Source organism: Octopus bimaculoides, chromosome 9 (genome assembly GCF_046866305.1).
Source record: "Octopus bimaculoides isolate indiv1 chromosome 9, ASM4686630v1, whole genome shotgun sequence".
Taxonomy (NCBI): Eukaryota; Metazoa; Mollusca; class Cephalopoda; order Octopoda; family Octopodidae; genus Octopus; species Octopus bimaculoides.
In genome coordinates, this window is record NC_142936.1 from 17,177,123 (window position 1) to 17,191,262 (window position 14,140).

At 36.7% G+C, this 14,140-nt stretch overlaps 1 protein-coding gene across 1 annotated transcript in view; it reads left to right on the forward strand.

Annotated features, from left to right (window-relative positions):
• Positions 1 to 14,140, forward strand: part of LOC106881700 (cilia- and flagella-associated protein 119) — a 22,248-nt gene continuing 8,108 nt past the window's right edge. The window contains exons 1-8 of the mRNA XM_089357201.1: positions 1 to 327; positions 1,471 to 1,502; positions 2,829 to 2,894; positions 4,668 to 4,837; positions 7,521 to 7,591; positions 8,863 to 8,979; positions 11,298 to 11,355; positions 12,470 to 12,586. Coding sequence (XP_089213327.1) covers positions 289 to 327; positions 1,471 to 1,502; positions 2,829 to 2,894; positions 4,668 to 4,837; positions 7,521 to 7,591; positions 8,863 to 8,979; positions 11,298 to 11,355; positions 12,470 to 12,586 — 670 coding nt within the window. The 5' untranslated portion in view covers positions 1 to 288. The remainder of the gene's footprint in view (positions 328 to 1,470; positions 1,503 to 2,828; positions 2,895 to 4,667; positions 4,838 to 7,520; positions 7,592 to 8,862; positions 8,980 to 11,297; positions 11,356 to 12,469; positions 12,587 to 14,140) is intronic.

Genomic DNA, 14,140 nt, shown 5'->3' on the forward strand with positions numbered 1-14,140 from the left:
AGCGTTTATTTGTTACCTCCCTTACATTTGTTGCCAATAACAACGAGGCGTTCTGTACTTTTTGGAGAAACAGTTTCTCTTCGCACTTCGCCACCACTGCCTCTACACAGTCTATACAGTGTCATTACACCGTCACTACCACCACCTCTATACAATCTCGGTCACTACCACTGCCATTACCTCTGTCGCTACACTATCGCACCGTCACCACTGCTACTACAGAGTACTGCACCAGTACTATCACCTACTCTGTACCGCCACTCTAATATTACATTAACTAAAGCTACAATGGAAACAGTTGGTATGTCGATGGGCAGTGTCCCTTTGGTAAGTCTTTTGGAAATAGTTCTTCTTTAAAATATATTTCTAGGCGCAGCTGTGTGGTAAGAATTTTGCTTCACAACCACATATTTCGAGGTTCAATCTCACTGCACGGCACCTTGGGCAAGTATCTTCTACTATAGCCTTGGGCCAAACAAACCCTTGTTAAGAAGCCGTCGTGTGTGTGTCCTCGCCACCGCTTGATAACTGGCCTTGGTTTTGTTACATTCCTGTAACTTAGCTGTTCGGCAAAAGAGACCGACAGAATAAGTACCTGGCTTTAAAATGTAAAGAAGTACTGAGGTCAATTCATTTAACTAAAAATACTTCAAGGTGGTGCCCCAGCATAACCGCAGTCTAATGACTAAAGTAAATAAAAGATAAAAGATAAACTGTAAAGAAATCACGGAGATGCACTTGCATAGCAAGTGACCTGATCTGAGATCGTGTGCTGGAACGAAAACAATTGCAGCGTGGAAGGTGTTTATAAGCCATTTAAAATAACACACAAAATCCGTTAGATTCACTTCAACATTTAAATTTAATTTGTCAAAATATTTTCGTCGCTTTGAGACCGCGACCTGTTCACTGACAAAATTCTGTGCTTCACATGGGAAAATCATCTAAAAATATATATATAGAACATATTAAAACAAGAGAAACAGTTATAGGTAATTATGAAAGATATGAATTCTGTTTCATCCACTGTTGAGGTAGCAGTTGTTTTATTTTAAGTCAACCCTTATAGAGAAGATCTATTATAAAGGCACTTCTTTTCTTTCTCAAGACAATAGAGTTTCATTTGGAAGAAGTTTGGCTGCTATTTCTAGCAGATCGTGCTGATATGCAATAACCATCACTGCAACATGCTAATAGTTAACATACAGAACTGTCAATGATTTGGCTTTTCTATGGTTTAGAAATGTCAATGATTTGGAAATGTTAATGGAAACAGTTTAAGTCTACCTTATTCATGCAAGCGTTTAAGCTAAACACAAACTATATCAATCAGAGAGAGCCTACAGCTTATACAGGTATTGTTTTTCTAACTATTATTAAATAAATAAAAAGTTATAATTTCTAATTATGTTTAAATTTTGAAATAAGTAACTATCTAGTTAAGTACATTACCATTTTAATTTTTTTCAGCCTCAATCTCACACTGCTACGATTGTTGTTTGGTAAGTTTGTTATAATCAGCATTTAATTTAAGTATGTTTTATCCAATTATTGCAACAGAACAGGCAGTGTCTGCAACATCCCCATAGACATTTAAATACATCAACAAAACCCCAGAATGTTACTGGAACACCAATATATACATCCATGCAACATTACTACGGACAGCCACTACATCATTGATACATACAATCACAACATCACCAACACATGATTAATATGCCATCAATATACCACTAGTACACAGCACTATACCACCTATAAACATCTACTACAATTAGATTACTACACCATCAAATCACAGCCATTACACCAACATACACAGAGCCATTACAAGACTAACACACTAGCATGCTACTACACCACCAATACACATATTCACTACAACACCCTACAAACATCCAGACATTACACTAGAACATTAAGAGCTAACATGTGAGCTTCTATGTGATTGCTCAACATGCTAGAAGTAGCGGCCATATTTCCCTCAAATCACAACTAATTTTCTTAAAAATGAAAGGGTACATTGAATAATGTAGTACTGAATAAATTGTCTGAAAACAATATGCGATGAAGGGCTGGAATGTCTTTGGTCAGAGTTGTGCTTGATCAGAGCTTATCTGTAATGAACAACAAGAAAACCAAGAAGATCACCTGCTATACTCTATAGCAGTCAAAGGCAAACTGTGTCCTGTGGGCTTGCCTCTCATGAATTTACCTTGAATTTTTTTATTAGTGTAGCCTGCCTGATGATGAGTCAGGTTTCATGTAGCCCACTTCTTGAAAAAGGTTGCCTGTGCCTATTCTACAGAATGACATCAAGTATTTGAGATCATACTCATTATCATTTTGCATCCAATTTCCTATAATGGGATGGATTGAATGAATTTTCTAAGGCAATCCTTTACAACCAAATGTTCTTGTCAACCCATTTAGTTGCCACCTACAATGTTCAGGGATGCAGTGTATTTAGTATGAAACTGGGATATACATGGTAACAAGTATTCAAAATACATCTGACAGATATAATCCCTGAAAATATTCATAGTGAATAAATAGACACCACAGCATCTTGTTTTCACTAAACAATAGATATCTCTGATCATGTAATATCAAATAGTTGACTCCATTTATGCATTTTACAATACAAAAGAAATGTCATTATATCTAGAGTTATAAAAACTTAACTTTTACAATTTATTTAAATTCTATTTTAGAAAAGTGTAATTATTTTTATAGAAATAATTCCACATGTGAGAGGAATGGTTAAAATTTGTTGAATAATATATTTAATTTTCCTATTGTTGTTTATATTAAAATAACCACAGGAATGATTTGGACTTAGAAAACTCTGAAAGTCTTTTGGAAGCCCCAACACTGAAAGATGTGAAAGAGTAAGTATCTATTGTTGAAAGTTGAATTTTATCATTCTGGCATTTCTGCAGATTCTTCTTTGGTAAAGGAACTAGACATATTGTTTGGTCACAGTGTTTCAAAGTGTTCACTTTAAAGTGGAATTGTTTTAGTATCTGTAAATAATTGTGGCTAGCGCAGGCATAAGGCCTTAAATTTGGGGAAAGGGTTTTAGTTGATACTGTTGATCCCAGTACTTGACTTTATTTTATCAACCTTGAAAAGATGTAAAGGCAAAGTCGACCCCAGCAGGATTTAAAATTAGAATGCAAAGAGATGGAAGAAAAACCATGAAGCATTTTGTCCAATGCTCTAATGATTCTGTCAATCTACCTCAGCTCTGAAAAAAAAAAAGTACAATCATTTTTAAATATAACAATATTTCTGATTCCATCATTGCTCTTTCTGTCTGTCTCTCTCTCCTTTTCTCTCTCTCTCTCTCCTTTTCTCTCTCTCTCTCCTTTTCTCTCTCTCTCTCTCTCCTTTTCTCTCTCTCTCTCTCCTTTTCTCTCTCTCTCTCTCACTTTTAAATCTACTGTAACAAACTATACTTTTCATGAACCAACAAATGAACATCTATGTGTAAGCTGATAAAGGAGCCTCTTTACATTTAGATGAATTGTTAGAAATAGTAGGCAAATCTTCCTCAAAGCACACCACACCTCAAATCTGAAATACTGAAGGATGCATTTGATAATTTAGTCATATATACACAACATCTGAATAAAAGCAGGATGCTCATAGTTAGTATATCTGTAACCATATGTCTCTGATGAAGGTTGATTAGAATTTAAATAAGAACATTAGTAGCTCTGGTCCAGTTAGCTGAATGAGACCTTAACTTAAGCACACTCATTGCACACAGTCATGTTACTTGTTGATCCTTCTCTGTTTCTCTTGTTAAACTGAACTATCCCCTCCATTACTAAACCTATGTCTGGAACATAGCAAAAGGTTATTACATAAAATAATGACAGAAGGATTTAATTTAGATATAAACCCTTTAAAACAGACAGTTTTGTATCATAACATCAGGAACAGACTCAAGTCCCAAACAGTTCCAAAACAGCTCCCAAGACTTTTTCCTGGTAAACTGAGTCTGTGACACCATTTTTGTACCCAGTCATACATTGCTTATAATTTATGTCATTTCAAATACTCATAAATATACTTGTAACTGTTGTTCTTTCTCTCATAAAACTCAATCTTTGTATCTTCTACCTTTTATCTTATACTTGCTTCCGTCATCAGACTGCGGCCATACTTTTGGATAAGATAGTATGTAGCTACGCTAAGTGGAGGCGCAATGGTCCAGTGGTTAGGGCAGCGGACCCGCGGTCGTGGGATCGCAGTTTTGATTCCCAGACCGAGTGTTGTGAGTGTTTATTGAGCGAAAACACCTAAAGCTCCACGAGGCTGTACTCTTCCACCACAACTTTCTCTCACTCTTACTTCCTGTTGTGCCTGTAATTCAAAGGGTCAGCCTTGTCACACTGTGTCACGCTGAATATCCCTGAGAACTACGTTAAGGGTACACGTGTCTGTGGAGTGCTCAGCCACTTGCACGTTAATTTCACGAGCAGGCTGTTCTGTTGATCGGATCAACTGGAACGCTTGACGTCGTAAGCCACAGAGTGCCAACAAACAACAGCTATGCTAAAGTATTATCCCAGAGACAATATAACAGTTTTTGCAAACTTTTTTTTGACAATGATCAGATATTTCTTTTCCTTTCTCCTCTGTTTGTCTTTTAGGATCCTTGCTGAAATTTTTAAACTTTATAATTATGCAACAGTACAAAAAGAAGGGATTCTTCTTAATCTTTACACATATGCTGTACAATTTGCAAGAGAAGAAGACTTCACAAATGAACAGTTATCTGCCTATTTTTCAATTGTGAAACGTGTTCATGAAGTCTGTGTAGGTAAGTTTATCAAAGCAGGATCCTTGTTACCTTTAGTTTTTAACTCCATTTATCTTTATTATTGATTTTGTTTTTGATGTTGTTACTGTTGCTATTAATTATCCTTGTTCACCATACAGGGATGGCAATGGCATGTATAAGGGAAACAACAGTCTCAGCATGACAGATATGTTCAGGACTGCCATATAGCCTCTGTATCACATATGTTGAGGAATGTCTCACACGCGCACACATGCAGTCCAAGTACCACTGATATATTTAGGACCATTACACACAGTCTGAGTAATAATGATATCTTAGGGCTCACACACAGTTCTAGTATCATAGATATGCTAGGGACCATAACCCACACAAAGTTTCAGTACACAAATAAATTAAGGACCCCTCACTCACATAGACATATTAGGAATCATCACACACACACACACACACACAAATACGGTGGTGCTCCAGCATGACAGCAGCCACAAGGCTGAAATGTGTAAAAAAAAAGCAAATAAAGTAATATATATATATATATATATATATATATATACACACAGGGTTGGCCAAAAGTCACCTGACAGTAAATCAAAACCCATCTAATTCCAAGATTAAAACAAAAAAATTATTTTATATAAGACTTCACTAATAAATAGATAAATGTTTAAAATAAAAAACAGTGATTTTAACTCACAGCATTCAATTATTAAACATTCATAATTGGAATGAATAAATAAAATTGAATGTTAAGTATTTCTGGAATTTTGATTTACTGACTGGTGACTTTTGGCCAACCCTGTATAACAACAGATGGATAATTGTTCATATTCACTACAGCTGTTTCCAATGAGTTTTTTTTATTGATGAATAGAGATATTACATCATGTGAAAAAAAAAGAAAAAAACGTTTTCAGCAGGTGAATATACACAAATTACCCATTTAGAACATTGCAAGAGTCATCAGTTTGTGACACTTTATGTTTACCTGACTAGTAATAGTCAAATGAATCAAATATATATATATATATCAGTGCCCTGGACTGGCTCTTGTGCGGGTGGCACATAAGATGTACCATCCTGAGCGTGACCATTGCCAGTACCGCCTGACTGGCCTTGTAGGATTTTCGAGCGAAATCGTTGCCAGTGCCCCTGGACTGGCTTTTGTGCGAGTGGCACATAAAAGACACCATTTCGAGCGTGGCCGTTTTCGTGCGGGTGACATGTAAAAGCACCCACTACACTCTCTGAGTGGTTGGCGTTAGGAAGGGCATCCAGCTGTAGAAACTCTGCCAAATTAGATTGGAGCCTGGTGTAGCCATCCGGTTGCACCAGTCCTCAGTCAAATCGTCCAACCCATGCTAGCATGGAAAGCGGACGTTAAACGATGATGATGATGATGATGATGATATAAATACATACAATATACATTTAAACACATACGAGAGATGTCCATAATAGGACATCTAACCCGCTAGAAGGAGCAGTCAAACTCCAAACCACAATTAGGGATAGTTTCGAAAGCTCCTTCTAGTGGGTTAGATGTCGTATTATGGACATCTCTCTTATGTGTTTAAATGTACACTATATGTATTTATATCAATAATATATAGTCTACTGACTAGTTTTTTTCTTCTCGCTAGACCACTGGTAGCAAATAGAATTTCTAAAATTTTTTGCTACCCTGAAATTTATTAATATATATATATAGTGGGCGTAAAAGCACCCACTACACTCTTGGAGTGGTTGGCGTTAGGAAGGGCATCCAGCTGTAGAAACTCTGCCAAATCAGATTGGAGCCTGGTGTAGCCATCTAGTTCACCAGTCCTCAGTCAAATAGTCCAACCCATGCTAGCATGGAAAGCGGACGTTAAACGATGATGATGATGATGATGATGATATATACACACACACACACATACACACAGTCCTAATACTAGAGATATGATAGCAACTACCAATATATAAAATCTCATCTTTACAGATATTTTAAGGACCACCACACACATAGTCTTAGCTACACAGATTTGTTAGAAGCCATCATACACAGTTCCTGTACTGCAGAAACGTTAGCACGCCGGGCAAAATGCTAAGCGGTATTTCGTCTGCCGTTACGTTCTGAGTTCAAATTCCGCCAAAGTCGACTTTGCCTTTCGTCCTTTCGGGGTCGATAAATTAAGTACCAGTTACGCACTGGGGGTCGATGTAATCGACTTAATCCCTTTGTCTGTCCTTGTTTGTCCCCTCTATGTTTAGCCCCCTGTGGGCAATAAAGAAATAAGAAATGTTAGGGACTACCACATTCAGCATCACAGGTATGTTAGGGAGTATACATACAGGTATATTAGGTATTACCAGACACATCTCAGAAAAGAAAGGTGTGTTGGATAATGTAAAATTAGATGCATTATGCTTAGTTAAAAGAGTGGTTAATTGTGATTGGAACATCTTTGGTCACAGGCCTTCTAGTCTGTTCTGAGGCTAAGCAACATCTAGTGTAGTTTAATCAAAACCAACTAACACTTAAATTTCCTTTGACCAGAGATATCCCAGCATCAATCTTACCTTTGTCACATTATTGACAATAATCACGACAACAACAATAATTACAACATTTATTATTCAATATACCTATGTAAATTTGTCCTTTTAGCTGCCAAAGCATTGTATTTCATACAAATTCTATTTATTCTATCCTTTTCAGAAAGCCCATTTGGTAACTTGGAAGAAACGTTCACATATTTTAAAGACCTCCTTGTATCTCACAGTGTCTGTGTAAGTTAAACTCCCACCACATGTATGTCACATGGTCTATGACACTTTTTCTAATATATCTTACACTGTATATCAGTGATACTGTAACATGTATTTTGAGGGAGTGTAAGTTACTTGTCTTCTAATATATGACATACTGTTTATGTTACTTTCTCTAATATAAATCATACTATGACACTCTGTAAGATATCCTTGCACAATTTTTGACATTCCCTCTGTTACACATATCACAGTATCTGTGGAAGCTACACTCCCACATACACATGTCACACTGTCTATAATTCTCCCTTTAATATGTCTTGCACCATGCATAGGTGACACCATGACATATATTAGAGGGAGTGTAATTTACATGCCCTTTCATGTATGTTATCCATTTGTAATGCTTCATCATGCTGACTCTCTCTCTCTCTCCATTTATTTAGTTGCTCTTCCATTGAACTGACGAGAACCATCTAATTGTCCTAGGATTGTCAAACTTTGTATGTATCTAGATGGCTAGTTAATCCTCTTCATACACAAAAATGTCTTTGGCAATGTAAGCAGGAAATGCAGGCAACAGCTGGAAGTCTGAAGGCATTTTTCTTTCTAGTTTGCCTGCATTATTCAGCTCCATTCATTCTGTTCGGACACACATATCTAGGAGCCCTTAGGAACTGTTGCATGCTGTTCACATCTATCCAATGCTACTATCTCCCACTATTTATGATTGATGTTGAAATTCTTCTGTGTATCCTTCTCACGAGTGTTTACTATGCTGGAGTCATTGAAGCCCAGTTTGTTTGAAAACCACTAGTCTGACATACAAGCTATATAACCTTCCCAGTGCATTTCTGACTGCATCAAAGGCATGTGGATGTTGGGCAGTTCAGCAAGAGTACCACTGTGTTAGAACTCTTGTCCTGTCACTTAAGGTTGTTTAACCCCAGGTAAATACTGATCCAGGACATATATGATCAAAGGTATTTCAATTAATAAGATATAAGGTATCTCTTACATTATCCAATGTGCTCTCCATTTTCTAAGATAGTAGGGTAAAATTTGAGTGACATTTAGTTTCTAATTCTAGCAGTTTTTGTAACCCTGTTGAGGCTGTCTTACTATCTTAATAAAGGCAGGACACATTGGCTAATGTAACTCTAGATACTTCTTGACTGGATAATGGACAGAATGGTCACAAATGAAACACCTTTGATCTCTACTGGATCACATCTGATCTGAACTAAACAACACCATCTGGTCACCACCCTTTAATTGGTTTCTATTTCTAGCGTCCACCATTCAGCATCGAACTGTTTTCATCAGAAGAAATAAAGAAGATCTCCGACCATGTGATTAAAACATATTTTAGACATTTTAAGCTCTATAAGTTTGCATTCACTCAACAGGTAAGTCTATCTCATCTATATATAAGCTGCTTTCTTTACTGTTCCCTTCTAAGATCTTCAGACTCCCTCCCTACCCTGTGTCCCTGTTTTATTTTGAATTAATTTGGATTTTGTGTTTGTCCCACCTATGCCAGCATGGAAGGCAGACATTAAATGGTCATGATGTTGTCACCTTTGTCATTCTTGACCAGAATTATTCATTGAAGTAATTAATATTTTCTTGTCTTTATGCGGTGAGCTGGCAGAAACGTTAGCACACCGGGCGAAATGCTTAGCGGTATTTCATCTGTCTTTACATTTTGAGTTCAAATTTTGTCAAGGTTGACTTTGCTTTTCATCCTTTCAGGGTCGATAAATTAAGTGCCAATTGCATACTGAGGTCAATCTAATTGACTAGCCCCCTCCCCTAAAATTTCGGGCCTTGTGCCTGGAGTAGAAAAGAATATTTTCTTGTCTTTCTTGAGATAATCTATTATTTAATTTTTTTAAATCAATACTTTAAATATGTTAACAAGATAGTACATGTAATATATTGTATATCTGTCACAGAGTATACATAGTAGAATAGATATCTACCGTAGTGTATGCCTAGTGTTGTGTATATGCAGTGTAGTGCATTGAAGTTTGTGAATATTCAGGTCAGTGTGTATTTAATGTAGTGTACAAAGACGTCTCAAAAATAAATAGACACTCCTCATTATGCCATTTGATTTGTGCAGACACCACCTGGTTCTTCAAACTTGTTAAATACATTATGCACAAATCATGTTTTCTAAATTTTAGATTAAGTATTTAAATGCATCAAATGACATTTTATTTCCAAAAGTGAACCCTTCAAAAATAATGGTGTCTATTTACTTATAAGATGTCTGTGTATATCTAGCAAAGTCTTTATCTAATGTAGAATATTTCTAACATTCATCTAAAGCAGTGTATGACTGCTGTAATGTATATCTGATGTAGTGTATATTTAGTGTAGTATAAATCTTTTTGCAGTATGCATCTAGAATAGTGTCTATCTAAATCTAGTGCATTTTTAGTGTACTGTATATTTATTATAGTATATATATATATATACACACTTCATTCCATAATGGCTACCTCTGAAGAGCGCAGGGTTACATAATCAGACTGATATCTAACACTTCTCGGAACTCCTAGCCTGAAACCAATTGGTAAGATCAGCCATAATGGACACACACACACACACACACACACACACACACACGCACACACACACACACACATGTATATACTACCTTTCTTATGTATTTAATATATCCTTGAAAGTAAGGTGGTGAGCTGGCAGAATCGTTAACAATGCTGGGCAAAATGCTTAGTGGCGTTTTGTTCATCTTCACATTCTGAGTTCAAATTCTACCAAGGTCAACTTTGCCTTTCATCTTTTCCAGAGCTAATTAAATAAGTACCAATTGAACACTAGGGCTGATCTAATTGACTTGCCTCCTCCTGCACAACTGCTGGTCTTGTAAGGTTGGTAGGGTGTCTTTTTTGTGTATCAGGAGATACACTGTCCAATGTGTCCGTTCATTTTTCTTATTGTTTTTTTTTTTTTAAAGCATTTGCTCATTACAAGGTCCTTAGATCACTGAAAACGTAAGAGCTACTAGAATAAAATGGACACTAGACAGAAGTCAATAGGTGATGATGTACATTATACTTAAAAGACTGGAGGTCACATTGAAGAGGAAAAAAAAATCTGGGGAAGGGAATTCCAAAGTTCAGAGGTGCGAGGGAAGAAACTGGTACTGTAAAGTGCTTTACGACACTTAGGAGGTTGCACAGTATATTGATGAGATTTGGTTACTATTTCTTGTGGCTTTAACGCTATGAAATGGATACTTTTTTTTCATAGAACAACTTAATTGTGGACTAAACTCTTTTTCGTTTCATTTTGTTATGGAATATGACCTTGACCTCTTTAAATTCACTTTAATATTTTTATTACTTTCTTTTTTACCATCTCATTTTATTCCATTTTAATAGCTCTTTTATTGTTAACACATTCAGTATATTTTATTGCCACCCTACTATCTTGTATTTCATTTAAATCTTTTATCAATTATTTTATTGCTGTTTTTTTAATTTTCAATCTTAAATATGTGTGTGTGTGTGTATTAAGTTTACATGGCATTAATGCCATTTCCTCTTTCCCTTAACTCTCCGCCAGTTGTGGTTTGTGGGTCCTGTTTGGGTTGATCTGGAGTAAAGGGAAATATATGTGTATTTCTTTATACATTAACCAATTAATCTATTTATTTATAATATGGACTGTCAAAAAACTTTACCAATGTCAGGTGCGGCTTGATTTAGTTTTGAACTACACTGGACCATCAGATTCCGATGCAAGCCAAGGTAAGTGATAATGGTGATGGCAATAATGTAATACTGGAGGGGTGATGGTGTTATGGTAGTAGTATAGCAAAGGTTTTCTTTTGGTCTGGAGATACTGTGATTGTTTCAATTTGTTGCTTAATGTACGATTTGATGGCATTTGTATACATTTTCACTGCTGTAAAATGATTCTACAGATCCATACATTTGCACAAATTATACTACGTTCACAATGCCTTGAAATTAATCATGAAATGATATTTTTCATACATTTATCTTTTATCTTTTACTTGTTTCAGTCATTAGACTGTGACTAAGTCTTGAAGAATTCATTTTTTAGTTGAATGAATCAACCACAATACTTTTTTCTTTAGCCTGGTATTTATTCTATTAGTTGTTTTTGCTGGACTGCTAAGTTGCAGGAACATAAACACACCAACACCGGTTGTCAAGCAGTGGTGGGGCACAAACAGACACAGACACACACACATATATATATATATATATCCAATTTCTCTCTACCAAGTCCACTCACAAGGCTTTGGTCAGTCTGAGGTTATAGTAGAAGACTCTTGCCCAAGGTGCCATGCAGTGGGACTGAGCCCAGAACCATGTGGTTTGGAAGCAACTGTGCCTATGGCCATGCTTACCATAAGCCTCAGAATTTATTTCACCTCATGACACACAGATTTATGTTATTTTATAAATTTCATTAATTCAGTTTTTTGCCAATGCAAATTATCAGTTTCCTTAGACTCTAGTTAATAATAGAAGTGGTTGTCATTGTGAAATGTATAAGAATTATATATACTTAAGAATGGTCAATGTTATGATTCTCTATTTTTTGAATGCTCACAAATACCATATCCTACTGTTTTGTGACCATGCAAGCAAGCAATACTATTCCTATAACTTCTTACAATGTCAAGTTATCTCTTTTGGCATATGATGATGAATGATGTCAAAAAGAAAACAAAAATAGGCATAACTAAAAATTTAATTGAGTGTAGGTTAAATAATATCTGTAAGGTGTTTCTTTGGAGGAAATAGAAGTGAATCAAATAAAAAGCTGCTGTCTTCCTGAAAAATTCTTTATTATTTTTTTTTCTTTTTCTTTTGTAAATTTCCAATGAAGAAATACAAATTGAGTCTGAGAAGGAGGAAAAAGAAAAATCTGAGTCTGAAGAATCTCAAGAAGAAATAATTATAAATGCTGAGAAAGAAGTAGAGATGCCCCCTGAATCTGTAAAAGGTTAGTTAGCAGATACCTTAAATCATCATCATCATCGTTTAACGTCCGCTTTCCATGCTAGCATGGGTTGGACGATTTGACTGAGGACTGGTGAAACCGGATGGCAACACCAGGCTCCAATCTGATTTGGCAGAGTTTCTACAGCTGGATGCCCTTCCTAACACCAACCACTCAGAGAGTGTAGAGGGTGCTTTTACGTGTCACCTGTACGAAGGCCAGTCAGGCGGTACTGGCAACGGCCACGCTCAAAATGGTGTATTTTATGTGCTACTCGCACAAGAGCCAGTCCAGGGGCACTGGCAACGATCTCGCTCGAAAATCCTACGAAGGCCAGTCAGGCGGTACTGGCAACGGCCACGCTCAAAATGGTGTATTTTATGTGCCACTCGCACAAGAGCCAGTCCAGGGGCACTGGCAACGATCTCACTCGAAAATCCTACGAAGGCCAGTCAGGCGGTACTGGCAACGGCCACGCTCAAAATGGTGTATTTTATATGCCACTCACACAAGAGCCAGTCCAGGGGCACTGGCAACGATCTCACTCGAAAATCCTACGAAGGCCAGTCAGGCGGTACTGGCAACAGATAAAGATAATAAATTTTCTAGGTTATTAACCTTATATCATCACAAATATGTATGATGTTTATACCTACTCTACATGTTCATTGGTTTAATTTCTGATGATCATCAGGTGTCTTATTCTTAATATACATTCAAGGTCCAAACTATGTTTGCACTGTAATAGGTACATTTTTATCCACTAAGCTACAACTATAACTTTATCAGCTGAAGCATCATTATCATCATAACATGGTATTATAGATGAAAATTCATGAAGAGACAGTCTAACTATTTTTTCTGCTTGTTCTTTTAAACCACATGTGGCTCTGCTACTATGTAGTACTCCTTATTCATATTGTTTCTTCATTGATAACCTTATATTGCTGAAGGAGTTTAAAGTGATTATAATTTGAGTTCCAACCTTTTATGGTAATTTGTGGTAACATTTAGTGCATCTGCATCTATCCGTCCCTTTATCTATCTTACATTTTATCTATCCACCTGCATGCATGCATGTATGTATGTATGTATGTACGTGCATGCATACATACACACACCAGACATGTACATACGTACGTATGTACATACATACATACATTGTTGTTGTTGGCACTCTGTCGCTTACAACGTCAAGGGTTCCAGTTGATCCGATCAACAGAACAGCCTGCTCGTGAAATTAATGTGCAAGTGACTGAACACTCCACAGACACGTGTACCCTTAACGTAGTTCTTGGGGATGTTCAGCGTGACACAGTGTGACAAGGCTGACCCTTTGAATTACAGGCACAACAGAAACAGGAAGTAAGAGTGAGAGAAAGCTGTGGTGAAAGAGTACAGCAGGGTTCACCACCATCCCCTGCTGGAACCTCGTGGAGCTTTTTAGGAGTTTTCGCTCAATAAACACTCACAACGCCCGGTCTGGGAATTGAAACCGCGATCTTATGACCGCGAGTCCACTGCCCTAACCAATGTGCCATTGCGCCTCCACACATA